General features: G+C 39.8%; 1 protein-coding gene across 2 annotated transcripts; it reads left to right on the top strand.

The window, feature by feature from the left end:
• Positions 1-8,916: 8,916 nt before the first annotated feature.
• Positions 8,917-11,452, top strand: LOC124416441. 2 transcript variants are annotated; one of them, XM_046897538.1, is made up of 5 exons: positions 8,917-9,284; positions 9,565-10,123; positions 10,204-10,517; positions 10,723-10,862; positions 10,987-11,056. In XM_046897538.1, exons 1-4 carry the CDS (start codon positions 9,251-9,253, stop codon positions 10,854-10,856), a joined length of 1,041 nt encoding a protein of 346 aa, XP_046753494.1. In that variant the 5' UTR covers positions 8,917-9,250; the 3' UTR covers positions 10,857-10,862; positions 10,987-11,056. The 2 variants fall into 2 exon arrangements, with proteins under 2 accessions (XP_046753494.1, XP_046753493.1); XM_046897537.1 differs by having other exon boundaries at positions 8,921-9,284; positions 10,204-10,503; positions 10,987-11,452.
• The last annotated feature ends 19 nt before the right edge of the window (positions 11,453-11,471 follow it).

Below are 11,471 nucleotides of genomic sequence, written 5' to 3'. Positions count from 1 at the left end.
CTGGTATTTGCGTCGTAATTTCTCTGCTGTTGGTCCTACGCTTTTTTTCTTGCGTTTTCTGAGTTCCTGGGCACCCAATTAGTCTAGTAAGGGTCATAGAAATCGATTCCGAGACGAAAAATTCTCGGCTCCAAAAATGACCAAAAAAGGAAGGTTAACCCCTTTGGATTTTTTGCGAAAATTTCGACGATTCTGAAAAGTGCTGCAATAAATTCTTTCAGGCACTATTCCGACGTAATTTTGCGAGAGAAATCGATTGATCGCAGTCCGAATGCGCTGCGAGCAACGGATCAAAAGTTACAGCCAAAAAACGGAAGACGTATTTTCTCAATTTTTCTGCTGCTGGTATTTGCGTCGTAATTTCTCTGCTGTTGGTCCTACGCTTTTTTTCTTGCGTTTTCTGAGTTCCTGGGCACCCAATTAGTCTAGTAAGGGTCATAGAAATCGATTCCGAGACGAAAAATTCTCGGCTCCAAAAATGACCAAAAAAGGAAGGTTAACCCCTTTGGATTTTTTGCGAAAATTTCGACGATTCTGAAAAGTGCTGCAATAAATTCTTTCAGGCACTATTCCGACGTAATTTTGCGAGAGAAATCGATTGATCGCAGTACGAATGCGCTGCGAGCAACGGATCAAAAGTTACAGCCAAAAAACGGAAGACGTATTTTCTCAATTTTTCTGCTGCTGGTATTTGCGTCGTAATTTCTCTGCTGTTGGTCCTACGCTTTTTTTCTTGCGTTTTCTGAGTTCCTGGGCACCCAATTAGTCTAGTAAGGGTCATAGAAATCGATTCCGAGACGAAAAATTCTCAGCTCCAAAAATGACCAAAAAAGGAAGGTTAACCCCTTTGGATTTTTTGCGAAAATTTCGACGATTCTGAAAAGTGCTGCAATAAATTCTTTCAGGCACTATTCCGACGTAATTTTGCGAGAGAAATCGATTGATCGCAGTCCGAATGCGCTGCGAGCAACGGATCAAAAGTTACAGCCAAAAAACGGAAGACGTATTTTCTCAATTTTTCTGCTGCTGGTATTTGCGTCGTAATTTCTCTGCTGTTGGTCCTACGCTTTTTTTCTTGCGTTTTCTGAGTTCCTGGGCACCCAATTAGTCTAGTAAGGGTCATAGAAATCGATTCCGAGACGAAAAATTCTCGGCTCCAAAAATGACCAAAAAAGGAAGGTTAACCCCTTTGGATTTTTTGCGAAAATTTCGACGATTCTGAAAAGTGCTGCAATAAATTCTTTCAGGCACTATTCCGACGTAATTTTGCGAGAGAAATCGATTGATCGCAGTACGAATGCGCTGCGAGCAACGGATCAAAAGTTACAGCCAAAAAACGGAAGACGTATTTTCTCAATTTTTCTGCTGCTGGTATTTGCGTCGTAATTTCTCTGCTGTTGGTCCTACGCTTTTTTTCTTGCGTTTTCTGAGTTCCTGGGCACCCAATTAGTCTAGTAAGGGTCATACAAATCGATTCCGAGACGAAAAATTCTCGGCTCCAAAAATGACCAAAAAAGGAAGGTTAACCCCTTTGGATTTTTTGCGAAAATTTCGACGATTCTGAAAAGTGCTGCAATAAATTCTTTCAGGCACTATTCCGACGTAATTTTGCGAGAGAAATCGATTGATCGCAATCCGAATGCGCTGCGAGCAACGGATCAAAAGTTACAGCCAAAAAACGGAAGACGTATTTTCTCAATTTTTCTGCTGCTGGTATTTGCGTCGTAATTTCTCTGCTGTTGGTCCTACGCTTTTTTTCTTGCGTTTTCTGAGTTCCTGGGCACCCAATTAGTCTAGTAAGGGTCATACAAATCGATTCCGAGACGAAAAATTCTCGGCTCCAAAAATGACCAAAAAAGGAAGGTTAACCCCTTTGGATTTTTTGCGAAAATTTCGACGATTCTGAAAAGTGCTGCAATAAATTCTTTCAGGCACTATTCCGACGTAATTTTGCGAGAGAAATCGATTGATCGCAGTCCGAATGCGCTGCGAGCAACGGATCAAAAGTTACAGCCAAAAAACGGAAGACGTATTTTCTCAATTTTTCTGCTGCTGGTATTTGCGTCGTAATTTCTCTGCTGTTGGTCCTACGCTTTTTTTCTTGCGTTTTCTGAGTTCCTGGGCACCCAATTAGTCTAGTAAGGGTCATAGAAATCGATTCCGAGACGAAAAATTCTCGGCTCCAAAAATGACCAAAAAAGGAAGGTTAACCCCTTTGGATTTTTTGCGAAAATTTCGACGATTCTGAAAAGTGCTGCAATAAATTCTTTCAGGCACTATTCCGACGTAATTTTGCGAGAGAAATCGATTGATCGCAGTACGAATGCGCTGCGAGCAACGGATCAAAAGTTACAGCCAAAAAACGGAAGACGTATTTTCTCAATTTTTCTGCTGCTGGTATTTGCGTCGTAATTTCTCTGCTGTTGGTCCTACGCTTTTTTTCTTGCGTTTTCTGAGTTCCTGGGCACCCAATTAGTCTAGTAAGGGTCATACAAATCGATTCCGAGACGAAAAATTCTCGGCTCCAAAAATGACCAAAAAAGGAAGGTTAACCCCTTTGGATTTTTTGCGAAAATTTCGACGATTCTGAAAAGTGCTGCAATAAATTCTTTCAGGCACTATTCCGACGTAATTTTGCGAGAGAAATCGATTGATCGCAATCCGAATGCGCTGCGAGCAACGGATCAAAAGTTACAGCCAAAAAACGGAAGACGTATTTTCTCAATTTTTCTGCTGCTGGTATTTGCGTCGTAATTTCTCTGCTGTTGGTCCTACGCTTTTTTTCTTGCGTTTTCTGAGTTCCTGGGCACCCAATTAGTCTAGTAAGGGTCATACAAATCGATTCCGAGACGAAAAATTCTCGGCTCCAAAAATGACCAAAAAAGAAAGGTTAACCCCTTTGGATTTTTTGCGAAAATTTCGACGATTCTGAAAAGTGCTGCAATAAATTCTTTCAGGCACTATTCCGACGTAATTTTGCGAGAGAAATCGATTGATCGCAGTCCGAATGCGCTGCGAGCAACGGATCAAAAGTTACAGCCAAAAAACGGAAGACGTATTTTCTTAATTTTTCTGCTGCTGGTATTTGCGTCGTAATTTCTCCGCTGTTGGTCCTACGCTTTTTTTCTTGCGTTTTCTGAGTTCCTGGGCACCCAATTAGTCTAGTAAGGGTCATAGAAATCGATTCCGAGACGAAAAATTCTCGGCTCCAAAAATGACCAAAAAAGGAAGGTTAACCCCTTTGGATTTTTTGCGAAAATTTCGACGATTCTGAAAAGTGCTGCAATAAATTCTTTCAGGCACTATTTCGACGTAATTTTGCGAGAGAAATCGATTGATCGCAGTCCGAATGCGCTGCGAGCAACGGATCAAAAGTTACAGCCAAAAAACGGAAGACGTATTTTCTCAATTTTTCTGCTGCTGGTATTTGCGTCGTAATTTCTCTGCTGTTGGTCCCTCGCTTTTTTTCTTGCGTTTTCTGAGTTCCTGGGCACCCAATTAGTCTAGTAAGGGTCATAGAAATCGATTCCGAGACGAAAAATTCTCGGCTCCAAAAATGACCAAAAAAGGAAGGTTAACCCCTTTGGATTTTTTGCGAAAATTTCGACGATTCTGAAAAGTGCTGCAATAAATTCTTTCAGGCACTATTCCGACGTAATTTTGCGAGAGAAATCGATTGATCGCAATCCGAATGCGCTGCGAGCAACGGATCAAAAGTTACAGCCAAAAAACGGAAGACGTATTTTCTCAATTTTTCTGCTGCTGGTATTTGCGTCGTAATTTCTCTGCTGTTGGTCCTACGCTTTTTTTCTTGCGTTTTCTGAGTTCCTGGGCACCCAATTAGTCTAGTAAGGGTCATACAAATCGATTCCGAGACGAAAAATTCTCGGCTCTAAAAATGACCAAAAAAGGAAGGTTAACCCCTTTGGATTTTTTGCGAAAATTTCGACGATTCTGAAAAGTGCTGCAATAAATTCTTTCAGGCACTATTCCGACGTAATTTTGCGAGAGAAATCGATTGATCGCAGTCCGAATGCGCTGCGAGCAACGGATCAAAAGTTACAGCCAAAAAACGGAAGACGTATTTTCTCAATTTTTCTGCTGCTGGTATTTGCGTCGTAATTTCTCTGCTGTTGGTCCTACGCTTTTTTTCTTGCGTTTTCTGAGTTCCTGGGCACCCAATTAGTCTAGTAAGGGTCATAGAAATCGATTCCGAGACGAAAAATTCTCGGCTCCAAAAATGACCAAAAAAGGAAGGTTAACCCCTTTGGATTTTTTGCGAAAATTTCGACGATTCTGAAAAGTGCTGCAATAAAATCTTTCAGGCACTATTTCGACGTAATTTTGCGAGAGAAATCGATTGATCGCAGTCCGAATGCGCTGCGAGCAACGGATCAAAAGTTACAGCCAAAAAACGGAAGACGTATTTTCTCAATTTTTCTGCTGCTGGTATTTGCGTCGTAATTTCTCTGCTGTTGGTCCTACGCTTTTCTTCTTGCGTTTTCTGAGTTCCTGGGCACCCAATTAGTCTAGTAAGGGTCATAGAAATCGATTCCGAGACGAAAAATTCTCGGCTCCAAAAATGACCAAAAAAGGAAGGTTAACCCCTTTGGATTTTTTGCGAAAATTTCGACGATTCTGAAAAGTGCTGCAATAAATTCTTTCAGGCACTATTCCGACGTAATTTTGCGAGAGAAATCGATTGATCGCAGTACGAATGCGCTGCGAGCAACGGATCAAAAGTTACAGCCAAAAAACGGAAGACGTATTTTCTCAATTTTTCTGCTGCTGGTATTTGCGTCGTAATTTCTCCGCTGTTGGTCCTACGCTTTTTTTCTTGCGTTTTCTGAGTTCCTGGGCACCCAATTAGTCTAGTAAGGGTCATACAAATCGATTCCGAGACGAAAAATTCTCGGCTCCAAAAATGACCAAAAAAGGAAGGTTAACCCCTTTGGATTTTTTGCGAAAATTTCGACGATTCTGAAAAGTGCTGCAATAAATTCTTTCAGGCACTATTCCGACGTAATTTTGCGAGAGAAATCGATTGATCGCAGTCCGAATGCGCTGCGAGCAACGGATCAAAAGTTACAGACAAAAAACGGAAGACGTATTTTCTCAATTTTTCTGCTGCTGGTATTTGCGTCGTAATTTCTCCGCTGTTGGTCCTACGCTTTTTTTCTTGCGTTTTCTGAGTTCCTGGGCACCCAATTAGTCCAGTAAGGGTCATACAAATCGATTCCGAGACGAAAAATTCTCGCCTCCAAAAATGACCAAAAAAGGAAGGTTAACCCCTTTGGATTTTTTGCGAAAATTTCGACGATTCTGAAAAGTGCTGCAATAAATTCTTTCAGGCACTATTTCGACGTAATTTTGCGAGAGAAATCGATTGATCGCAGTCCGAATGCGCTGCGAGCAACGGATCAAAAGTTACAGCCAAAAAACGGAAGACGTATTTTCTCAATTTTTCTGCTGCTGGTATTTGCGTCGTAATTTCTCTGCTGTTGGTCCTACGCTTTTTTTCTTGCGTTTTCTGAGTTCCTGGGCACCCAATTAGTCTAGTAAGGGTCATACAAATCGATTCCGAGACGAAAAATTCTCGGCTCCAAAAATGACCAAAAAAGGAAGGTTAACCCCTTTGGATTTTTTGCGAAAATTTCGACGATTCTGAAAAGTGCTGCAATAAATTCTTTCAGGCACTATTCCGACGTAATTTTGCGAGAGAAATCGATTGATCGCAGTCCGAATGCGCTGCGAGCAACGGATCAAAAGTTACAGCCAAAAAACGGAAGACGTATTTTCTCAATTTTTCTGCTGCTGGTATTTGCGTCGTAATTTCTCTGCTGTTGGTCCTACGCTTTTTTTCTTGCGTTTTCTGAGTTCCTGGGCACCCAATTAGTCTAGTAAGGGTCATAGAAATCGATTCCGAGACGAAAAATTCTCGGCTCCAAAAATGACCAAAAAAGGAAGGTTAACCCCTTTGGATTTTTTGCGAAAATTTCGACGATTCTGAAAAGTGCTGCAATAAAATCTTTCAGGCACTATTTCGACGTAATTTTGCGAGAGAAATCGATTGATCGCAGTCCGAATGCGCTGCGAGCAACGGATCAAAAGTTACAGCCAAAAAACGGAAGACGTATTTTCTCAATTTTTCTGCTGCTGGTATTTGCGTCGTAATTTCTCTGCTGTTGGTCCTACGCTTTTTTTCTTGCGTTTTCTGAGTTCCTGGGCACCCAATTAGTCTAGTAAGGGTCATAGAAATCGATTCCGAGACGAAAAATTCTCGGCTCCAAAAATGACCAAAAAAGGAAGGTTAACCCCTTTGGATTTTTTGCGAAAATTTCGACGATTCTGAAAAGTGCTGCAATAAATTCTTTCAGGCACTATTCCGACGTAATTTTGCGAGAGAAATCGATTGATCGCAGTACGAATGCGCTGCGAGCAACGGATCAAAAGTTACAGCCAAAAAACGGAAGACGTATTTTCTCAATTTTTCTGCTGCTGGTATTTGCGTCGTAATTTCTCCGCTGTTGGTCCTACGCTTTTTTTCTTGCGTTTTCTGAGTTCCTGGGCACCCAATTAGTCTAGTAAGGGTCATACAAATCGATTCCGAGACGAAAAATTCTCGGCTCCAAAAATGACCAAAAAAGGAAGGTTAACCCCTTTGGATTTTTTGCGAAAATTTCGACGATTCTGAAAAGTGCTGCAATAAATTCTTTCAGGCACTATTCCGACGTAATTTTGCGAGAGAAATCGATTGATCGCAGTCCGAATGCGCTGCGAGCAACGGATCAAAAGTTACAGACAAAAAACGGAAGACGTATTTTCTCAATTTTTCTGCTGCTGGTATTTGCGTCGTAATTTCTCCGCTGTTGGTCCTACGCTTTTTTTCTTGCGTTTTCTGAGTTCCTGGGCACCCAATTAGTCCAGTAAGGGTCATACAAATCGATTCCGAGACGAAAAATTCTCGCCTCCAAAAATGACCAAAAAAGGAAGGTTAACCCCTTTGGATTTTTTGCGAAAATTTCGACGATTCTGAAAAGTGCTGCAATAAATTCTTTCAGGCACTATTTCGACGTAATTTTGCGAGAGAAATCGATTGATCGCAGTCCGAATGCGCTGCGAGCAACGGATCAAAAGTTACAGCCAAAAAACGGAAGACGTATTTTCTCAATTTTTCTGCTGCTGGTATTTGCGTCGTAATTTCTCTGCTGTTGGTCCTACGCTTTTTTTCTTGCGTTTTCTGAGTTCCTGGGCACCCAATTAGTCTAGTAAGGGTCATACAAATCGATTCCGAGACGAAAAATTCTCGGCTCCAAAAATGACCAAAAAAGGAAGGTTAACCCCTTTGGATTTTTTGCGAAAATTTCGACGATTCTGAAAAGTGCTGCAATAAATTCTTTCAGGCACTATTCCGACGTAATTTTGCGCGAGAAATCGATTGATCGCAGTCCGAATGCGCTGCGAGCAACGGATCAAAAGTTACAGACAAAAAACGGAAGACGTATTTTCTCAATTTTTCTGCTGCTGGTATTTGCGTCGTAATTTCTCCGCTGTTGGTCCTACGCTTTTTTTCTTGCGTTTTCTGAGTTCCTGGGCACCCAATTAGTCTAGTAAGGGTCATACAAATCGATTCCGAGACGAAAAATTCTCGGCTCCAAAAATGACCAAAAAAGGAAGGTTAACCCCTTTGGATTTTTTGCGAAAATTTCGACGATTCTGAAAAGTGCTGCAATCAATTCTTTCAGGCACTATTCCGACGTAATTTTGCGAGAGAAATCGATTGATCGCAGTCCGAATGCGCCGCGAGCAACAGATCAAAAGTCACAGCCAAGAAACGAAAGAATTCCGCTCCAATTCTGTCCTTCAGTTCTTCCAACGCTTCTTACGGTGCATTTTCTGCGTTACCGAGTTGCCAATCAGTCTTGAAAAGGTCAAGAAAATCGATTCTGATACTCAACATTTTATGCTCGAGAAAAGAATAACAATAATCAAAGTCTTCATTCACGGCAATTATGTCTATAAAACTTAGGGAGTGAGGAATGGATATTGGGTAGATCGGCGGTCGCAAACAGAAACATCCGCAATTGCTCAATGGCCCAGGGAAACTGCCTAAATTTTGGTCCTGGTGTAGCTGGACCAGAATCCAAATCATTGACCATCAACCCAGAGTCTGAACGGCGTGACCCGTCGTACAATCCAGCAAATAGCCTTCCAGCCCCTTCTTTCAGAAGAATTCACTCTAATATAATTTTTATTTATGACATTTAAAATGGATTAAAATGAACATATTTAAGATTTTCAAATTTCAATAAACAATTAAAATTTGTAAAACAAGATGTAAATCGAAGTGCACATTATGGAATGAAGAAAATCATTCAGCATCCGAAATAGAAATAGATTTTTAATAATAAATTTCGACTTGTAAAATATTACGTAAAACGGGTTTTACCCCCCTCCCCCCAAGATAACGGCATGTATAGATTTTCTCAACCCCCTCTCCCCCTGAGGACCCTTACGTAATTAATGAATGGCCCCCAACATGACCCCAATTTTAAGCGACCCACAGCCTTCCTTCATTTCTTGTATCTCCTTAGATTCTAAAAATGCTCTGTGTTTTAGCGTGGTTTGGTAATTCCTGTCGGTATCCCATGGACTTTAGCCAATTTGCATTAGTCGGCTTGCTGAAGCTGCAAGCATGGAGCAAGTTGAATCACCATCATCACCATCGCCGCGCGCCGTTGTCATAGCCGTATTAGGGTATTTAGAGTTGTCATAGCATGCACATAAATAATACGAATCCATGCTCTAATGGTATGGATGTTGCTATTTCCTTACATGAGAGTTACCATCTGTAGTAGAAGCTAATTTATCGTTTACGATGTCGGTAATGTTTGGCAGCTTCTCGATTTCATCACTATGAACGTTCGTAGCGACACAACAAAATGTCAGCAGAAATGTCAGAGCGGCCATGATTTGGTTTATAAACAAAATTGTTTATTTGAAAACGGGAATGTGCGCAAAATTGAAGTGATTTGATTGATTTTATTGCTTTCGGCGGATAAATTAAATCTAGATCCATCAAGCATGTTGTAATACCTGGTGCGATCGTTGGAATAAAATTAGTCACTTTCAGGTTTCATACAATTATTTCGAGTCGTTTCGGTATCCAATTGTTTACCTATAGATTCCACCGGGATTTATCAGCGATATTTCCACATAGAAAATAATTGTTATAGATTTTACATTGAAAATGGCGACATTGAAAGGCGTGTTTCCTGAACCCAGTAAGTCTGAACAGCTTTGGTGCTTACCAATTATCTTCTATTATTTTTGGATTTTACCTACCTAATATTTTTTCTTAATTAATTTGGAATTCGTTGAAATTTACTGTTATTCAATTATAAGTCATAGTTAAGTTAGTTTGCGTAACGTTAAAGTCATACTTCAAGATGACAGACTTAATCAATGGCATTATTCAGTGCGCTATATACTTTGAAAAGTATTGTCATTATAGTCATTATTTTTTGAAATCGATAACACTCTTGTGTAATTTTAAAATTGTAGAAGTAAACAGGCGAAAAAATTTCATACATGAAAATGTGAAAAATCTCCGGCGAATGGAGCATTACTTTCACAGTCACAAGGAAGTTGAGGAATTACAAAAATTACAAATTCAACGGCAGCAAAAAGTGTCTAACAGATATCAGAACATAACATCGAGGGTGAACTCGAGTCTTCGTGAAGCTAAAAATGAGAACTTCTCTGATAAAACATGCACATCAACTGCTAAACAGAAATTGGAGGGTGTGGAACAATGCAAGTCGCATACTCAACCTCATTCCAAAAACAGCGCCCCATCTTTGCAAAGTAAAACCACAACAGGAACCCAGAAGGGATTCGTGGTACCGCATAGTAATGCGAAGAGTCCTGGGCTCAAAAGAAAAGCACGTGAAGCAGTTTTGAATAAAAAGCTGCAGAGCAATATGACTAAGGCACCATCAGACCCAAGCCTGAACTGTGGACATTCTGGTTGTAGTAACACTGAAGTCAAATATAGAAGCCAGGGAATTCAAACTTTGGATGCTAAACACATGAGCAATCTGTATGCTGAGGGTACAATTAGGTACTAGTGTTCATGTCCTGCATTCAAGATATTGCAATTACATTTTGCGACTTTAGATCTTAAAAATAATCTGTATTAAGGTATTCCACCCGACGGAGTCCTAGACTGGATTTGGCTATGTGCAAAACAGCGGAGGTAGGGCAGCAAATTGATAAGACACCACGTGAAGGTGCTGATTCTCCCTCGGATCGTGGAGACGTTAGTTCAGCACCATCATCTCCTTCACGCAAATCGCCTGATTTGCAATTAGATTCGTCTCGTGAGGAAGGAACGGATTTTGTTAAATTGAATAAACAGCAAACATCAATTGCTACCAAAATGGCTATACAGCTTAACAATGGCGTACCTCCCACTCATTATCGAAAGGGTGTTGTTCCCAAGTATGATATTAAAAGTAACTTCTCTCTTCATTACCTTTTATTCGTTATCTGCAAGTAGACTGACTATTTTTTTTTCATTACTTGAGATTTGGATAAGATGAAAATTCTAACTAATCTTTCATACTTAAGAATTTATATCAAGTTTTTTTTTTTTGTATCATACTATGTTGATGGTGATAGATCATCATGTTGTCTCCGATCGATAATTTCTACTTACAGATATCTTCGCGAACGGAAAGAGGCGCAACTGCAAAAAGAACAAAGGGCGAAAGAAGAAGCACCCGATCCTGACTGTCCAGATGGCCACGTCCCGCTTCCTGATAGTGAACGCAAGGAGACCCTCCGTATGTTGAAAAAAAGTAAGTACCTATCGCTACTTGCTATTTATGAAGTGTGGTTATAATAAGTTTTAAACATATCAAACCATTTCGAGTGATGAAATATTAAAATGTTATTTATATAATACTAAAATATTATTTGCAGACTATCAAGAATTTGTGAATGAATTAAATATGATGCCAATAAAAACTGACACTCTGAGATCTCAGAAACGGAAAATGGAAATTGAAAAACAGCTGAATAAAATAGAAGAGGGTATAAAAGTATTTTCGAGACCAAAAGTCTATGTCAAGATTAACGCTTGAAGTTTTTATCATGTGATTCGACATGTGTCTGTCAGTTTGGTACATATTGTCATGCGTTGCAGAACTTGTGTATATTGTATAATATGTCTGACTTATAGTATGGAAGGATTTGTATTTCGTTTAAATAATTCAAGAAATACTGTATACACCTAGCAGATTGAATTATTTAGAACAAAAAAATTCAATCTAAGAAATAATTTGTAAATATTGATTTGACGCATGTAAATTATCTAGTCTGTTTTAAAATTAGGGTTATTAAATACTAGACATCAAGATTTCAAGTACAAAAGGAAAATACAATGAATTATTTTTCTAAAAAACATA

The sequence above is a fragment of the Diprion similis genome, chromosome 2 (genome assembly GCF_021155765.1).
Source record: "Diprion similis isolate iyDipSimi1 chromosome 2, iyDipSimi1.1, whole genome shotgun sequence".
Taxonomy (NCBI): Eukaryota; Metazoa; Arthropoda; class Insecta; order Hymenoptera; family Diprionidae; genus Diprion; species Diprion similis.
This window is presented reverse-complemented; position numbering and strand designations above follow the sequence as displayed.

What these genes read in the sequence shown, in the direction of transcription:
- LOC124416441 (XM_046897537.1), top strand. Translation starts at nt 9,251, where the DNA reads ATGGCGACATTGAAAGGCGTGTTTCCTGAACCCA. An exon ending in AGGCGTGTTTCCTGAACCCA is followed by an intron (nt 9,285 to 9,564) that starts GTAAGTCTGAAC and finishes TTAAAATTGTAG; the next exon opens with AAGTAAACAGGCGAAAAAAT. An exon ending in TATGCTGAGGGTACAATTAG is followed by an intron (nt 10,124 to 10,203) that starts GTACTAGTGTTC and finishes ATCTGTATTAAG; the next exon opens with GTATTCCACCCGACGGAGTC.